Source organism: Lactuca virosa, chromosome 9 (genome assembly GCF_052849685.1).
Source record: "Lactuca virosa cultivar CGN04683 chromosome 9, Lactuca_virosa_CGN04683_v6, whole genome shotgun sequence".
NCBI classification, from domain to species: domain Eukaryota; kingdom Viridiplantae; phylum Streptophyta; class Magnoliopsida; order Asterales; family Asteraceae; genus Lactuca; species Lactuca virosa.
The window spans coordinates 98,389,206-98,395,015 of record NC_136434.1 but is presented as its reverse complement, the minus strand read 5'-3'; the positions used below and the strand labels follow the sequence as shown (position 1 = coordinate 98,395,015).

Genomic DNA, 5,810 nt, shown 5'->3' with positions numbered 1-5,810 from the left:
TAACAAGCTTGGTTTTCGGTTCATAAAAATGTTTTCTTTTTTATTTATAAATTTTATCGTTCATGTTGTTTTATCTGTTTAAAATTAGATAATATTATCTCTGTTTAGATAGATAAAACAAATTTAAAAACATGTATAAAAAAACATTGTTGATAAACACAAATAAAAAACAAAATTGGTTACCCATTTAAATTATTAATCCTTCAATAAAAACCATTTAGGAGAGATCAACATTTTTCCACTCTTTGAAAAGGTTACCCAAAAATTTAATAGAATAATATTACGAATAAATCTTTTTATTTGAGTATATAATAAAAAAATATGGAAAATAAAAATACATTTTTATCTACTACGTATCATATACATTCAATCTGCTAAATTTATACAACCATTCCCGTTTCTAATCTAAATTTCCCAAATCGTTAACGATTTCACTGTGATCGAACCATGTCGTTGGTGTTCTTTTTCGTCATCGTATAAATATACGATCGAATCAAACGCTTTCTAAATCTTACAAGATTCAACCTCACTTTCTGCCGATCAAGATAAATCTTTTTTGTGAATTCCCAACCTCGATCATTCACACTATTTGGATCACTTAGAACAGGATCATCACTTTCATATTCATCGTATAACGAGCTTTCACGTGGAAGGATTTCATACCCGATGTATCTCAACCCAAGCTTCTTCGCCGGTTCGCCGTAGTATGTCTCCGCCGCCCAGTTTGTACCCAGAGGTACCACCTGAATGAACACCGATCCCGGCTTCATGAACAGGAAATGTGTCATCGCAGCTCCATGAACGCCGATCATGACATCGCTGGAGTTAAGTTCCCGATAAATCTTTGCTAATTCGGAAGTCCTCTGTGGTTTCACCACTGTCACTGAGAATCCGATCTTTGATGCCATTTTCACTAATAAGTTTTCGTTCAGTATCTCTCGTGATCCGTTTCTTGATATGATCACGAGCTTTGGTTTCTCCGGTTGTTGGCGTATGGGTTTAATTCGTTTGTTCAGTTGTGATTTTTCGTGTTCTTCTTCAAAGATTAAACCCTGAATTCGAGGACGATACCCTTTGTCCAAAATGTCACGAAAATCTTTGATCGTTTTGCCACCATCCATTAAAGATGAATCGACAGCGAGTTCATTGTGAATATTCAACCCAACAATGGCGTCGGAGAAACAGTGAGTTCTCTTATCTCCGCTGAAATCGATTGGTTCGAAATCGGAAAGATGTTTGAGGAGATTTTCGTATTTCGTTATCCACCAATCATGATACTCTAGAATCACAAACACAACTTTCTTGTTGTATTTCTGAGACGTAATGTAAAGCGGAATCAATCCATCGTTGAATTCATGATAAACGTTACCGGTGTATCCTCCGGTGGAGAAGAACACCGCGGGAACGTCGTGATATACATCGCACTTGTGTCGATCATCGGAGACTGAACTATTCGGTTTCTTGTCGATAAGGGTAAGTTCATCGATGGTGGCCATGGTGGATGGCTCCCATTTTCGAGTGTAGGGTCTGATTTTTTCTTGCCGCAAGCTCTGTTCACCGGCACCGGAGTTCTTGGATGTGTAGAGGAACACGGAGAAGGATGAAGAATGTGTTCTAATATCACCTTTCATTACACACACATCCGATCGAATGCTACTCCTATCACAACATATGGTTCCTGTAAATCAAACCCCGAGAAAAACATTAGAAATCGAAACTTTTCACTGTTTCATCAAATTTACGTCTCAAACACAAATACCCACAAAATCAAGAACTCACTCACCATTTGAGACCGAAGAACAAGGGGAAGTTTTTGAAACAGAAAGTGTTTCGTCTTCAGCTCCAGCTGGATCTGCAAAACGCAAAAAGAAACAGAATCTGATAAGAAACAGCAAAACAGAAGCGAACTTTAACTGAAAAACAGAGGAGAGAGATGGATAGAAAACTTACAGATGAGAGAGAGTGGTGACGTGGGGAAAGGAAGGAGGTGAGGGGAAAGAAGCAAACACGAAGAAAGAAGTGTGCAGAAGAGGAGGAAGAAGAGAAGTTTAGGCTTTGATCTCTTGTTACACGCACTCATGTTAACACATGCATCTTCTTCATCAACATAAGTGACATTAACTACTTTTCTAAGTTGAATATATCTCTGATAGTGCACCATTTTTGTGCTGTGTAAGTTTGTAGAGAGAAAAAAAAGGGAAGAAATTTGTAGGAGATAGAAGAAAGGTGAGGGGGTTTTATGGGTTGAGTAGATAAAAAGAAGAGAGGGGTGGGGTTGGGGGGGGGGGGGGGGGGGATACTCTGTTTCTTCTTGGGGAAGATGGAAGATGAGCTGGCAAAGAGGGATGGCCAAGTCAGCCATTGGTATGTGGGATATGCTTTTTGACAGTCAGAACTAGGAACAGCGATGCATCTAGGGACTAAAAAGTGAAATAACAATTTAACCCTTAACATTCGAGGGATATATGCTTTTGGTCCCTATGAGAAATTGATACTAATTTCACATAGTCATAGCTTCCTTTCATATAACCAAAAAAACAACATTTTCATCAAATTGATAATTTTGTCAAGTCTTTAAGGTTCTTTTTCTTGAGATTTAACATAAGATCCAATTTTTCATCATGTCTACTTTAAGTTTATAGCATGTTGTTAATGATTATTACATTTATGTTATTTTCTAATATTGGCAATACATAGAATGTGTAATGTCATTGTCAAACCAATATTGCTCGTGTAGTTGTGTGCTTATTCAAGGTCCTTAATTAAAACTATGTGCTTAGTCAATGTTTTTAATCAAAGTTTGGAATGATCAATAAAAGAAAGCAAGATGGTAATAATGATCCATGATAGCCGCGACATATAACTTACTTGATTATTACTTGATTATCTGAAGAAAAAAAAGATACATATCACATTCATATTTATATTTTGTATCAAATTCTAGATGTCTAATTTTTTTTTCTATTTATTGTTGATATGGGCTTTATCAATTATACATGTGTAGACCAAAATAACCGTCAAAAAAACTTTCTATTTGTTTTATTTATACTTTGAATTTTCTTGATAAATATGATAAACTACGTAATTGATTTTCCAACATCAACATAAATGTGATGAAAGAGATTGTCATCACATGTTTTAACAAAATTATTTTTACTTTAGATAAACCACATATTTTAATCGAATGATTAAAATCATACATAAATGATGTATTTTATATAGTTTCAAAGATCTAAACATTAAACTAACCATTTTTATATTTGAATGATTTTTAATGTATGTATATAATATGTAAATAGAAAAAGTAGAATCCAATGACATGTTTTGATATCTATTTTAGTATTTTTACCGATAAAGTACACTAAATAAGATAAAATGAATATGTAACCCCGAAAATTGACATTTCTTACATATTGCCAAAATTTTGACCCGAGTTATAGCTTTCTGAATCATGGGTGAGTTTGGACATATGCAATAATTGAGGGGGTTCAGTTCAAAATTATTATAAGAGGGACCACTGAGTCAGGCTGGCTGGCTGCTACATTATCTATGTGGAGATCGTGGATATCACGCGCCTCGGGAACGGCGGAGTGTCCTAATTGGGGGCAGGGCAGGGCAAGGACTGCCAGCTATTTTATATAACGGCACAATTTTCTGGGGTAGTCCTCAATTGGGGACATTGAATTTTGATGCATTATGGGCTTGTGGGAATATTTCATGGAGATTAGTGATAATTTATATGGGTGTTTCATAAACTTTTGAAACTCATAGAACAGTTTTATTTTACATTTAGTTCACCCATTTTAGTATTATTTTTTGGATGATGTACATAAAAATCATTAAAATTTTGATTTTTTACGATTTAGTTATTATATTTAATATGAAAATCACATAATTCTGAAATAATATTTCACTGTGATTAGAGTAAGCTTCTATTTCATGTTTAACATGTGCTAAATTAATATAGTTATTATTTTATCGACAATATATCGGGCGTGTTTGGCAAAAGTAGCTGTTAGCTGGAAGCGGGTAGCGGTTAGCTGGTAGCGGGTAGCTGATAACGTGTAGCGGGTAGCTGGTAGCGGGAAGCTGTAACTTTTATTTGTTATATGAATGTTTGTCAAAAGTAGCTGGAAGATTTTGAAAAATATAAAATTACATAAAAGGACAATTGATTAAAAATAAATAAATATATAAATATATTTTTAAGGGTAATTATGGAAATTGATTTCAAAAGCTCAGTAGCGTTTTGTTAAACGCTACATGAAGTAGCTTTTAGAATTGGAGCGTTTTGTTTGAACTAAAAGTTAAACGCTCGTACTGCCAAACGAAGTTTTTTGTTTAAACTATAGCGTTTCGTCAAAAGTTAAAAGCTAGAAGCTCACAAACGCTTCCAAAAGCTCCGTGCCAAACACGTCTATAATATCATGCTTTTTGAAATTGATTCTTATTTTTTTATACACATATCATACAGGAAAATAAGAATTATTTCAGAGAAAGTTAAATGTTATTTTATGAATTACATATATAATGTTATGTAAGTTAATGAGAAACAATATCAATTTGAACACACCATTACTGAAAACGGGGGTCATTGATGAATTGTTTTTAAACAATGAGTGGCTTTCATTGAAAAAATAAGATAAAGTTGATTTATTTTTTAAACGGTAATCTAATCTACTTCTAAACTACACCTTAAATTCACATATGTCTACGACGGGATTTGAACCTTAAATCTCAAAGAGGGAGGGCTACACCAGATACCGTTGAGCTAGAAGCCATAACTACATCGGTTTTATTTTATTTATAAAAAAAATTCATTTCAGTCACCTTTGTATTTAAGCTCTCATTTGCTTTATCCAACAAATTACGCAGTTGAAATCAAATAATCTATATCTTTTAGGATTTTTAATACAGACAGCTTTTAAAGGGATTATTTGACAACTTGTTAAGACTTTCAAAAAAAACTTTCTTGTTAAAACAACCATATGACTCTATGTCTTGAGTAATTATTCGTTACTAGATCCGTTAATCTCTAGACAATGACAAACTTTCAAATTATGTTGTGCACTAATTACATTTGTTATACTATTTTTGTCTTTTAGAGACCCGATATCTATTGCGTTATCCATCATATGACATTCAGTTTAAGTGTAACTATGCCGAAAATCAAAAACTGATCTTATTTCTTGGAGAGTCGCCACCTTAATGTAATCAATGGATTTTATATTTGGTTTTGAGAAAATATATGGACATAATCGGTACATATGCTTCACTACTTATGTACTATTATATTATGTTGGGTAAATGACACAAAAAACACACTTTTTACACAGAAATTCGATTTTGACACCGTGTTTTTTTGTGTCAAATTTGACACTGTGTTTTCCAATTTGTTACAATTCTGACCACTTGACCGGTTAACCAGTTTACATGCTGACGTGGCATGATAACGTGTCAGTTTTGATGACGTGGCATGCTGACATGATATGCTGACGTGTCAAAATTGATTTTGTTTTCTCACAAAAAACACTAAGTTTTCATTTTTTTTCGATTTTGACACTAAGTTTAATTTTTTCTTTCAACTTTGACACTATGTTTTTTTGTTCCAAATCGAACATCATTTTTTCCAATTTTGTTCAATGTTGTCCAAGTTTAGAAGTTTGGAGGCGTGTAGTCGATCAGAACTCGGATATCAAGTTTGCAACCCATCAAATTTTTACATCTTATTAGAAGTTTATGGTTAGTTTGATTCTCATAATATAACTAATGCTTTGAATGTAAGAAAAAAAAACACCTTGTATTTAAAT

General features: G+C 33.5%; 1 protein-coding gene across 1 annotated transcript; it reads right to left on the bottom strand.

Moving 5' to 3' along the window:
• Window positions 1-280: 280 nt before the first annotated feature.
• LOC145139814 (xylan glycosyltransferase MUCI21-like) lies at window positions 281-2,211 on the bottom strand. The gene is made up of 3 exons (XM_079073510.1): window positions 1,951-2,211; window positions 1,784-1,852; window positions 281-1,678 (listed from the first exon to the last, which is right to left on the bottom strand). The coding sequence occupies exons 1-3, from the start codon at window positions 2,159-2,161 to the stop codon at window positions 432-434; spliced, it is 1,527 nt and encodes a 508-aa protein (XP_078929636.1). The 5' UTR covers window positions 2,162-2,211; the 3' UTR covers window positions 281-431.
• Between the last annotated feature and the right edge of the window lie 3,599 nt (window positions 2,212-5,810).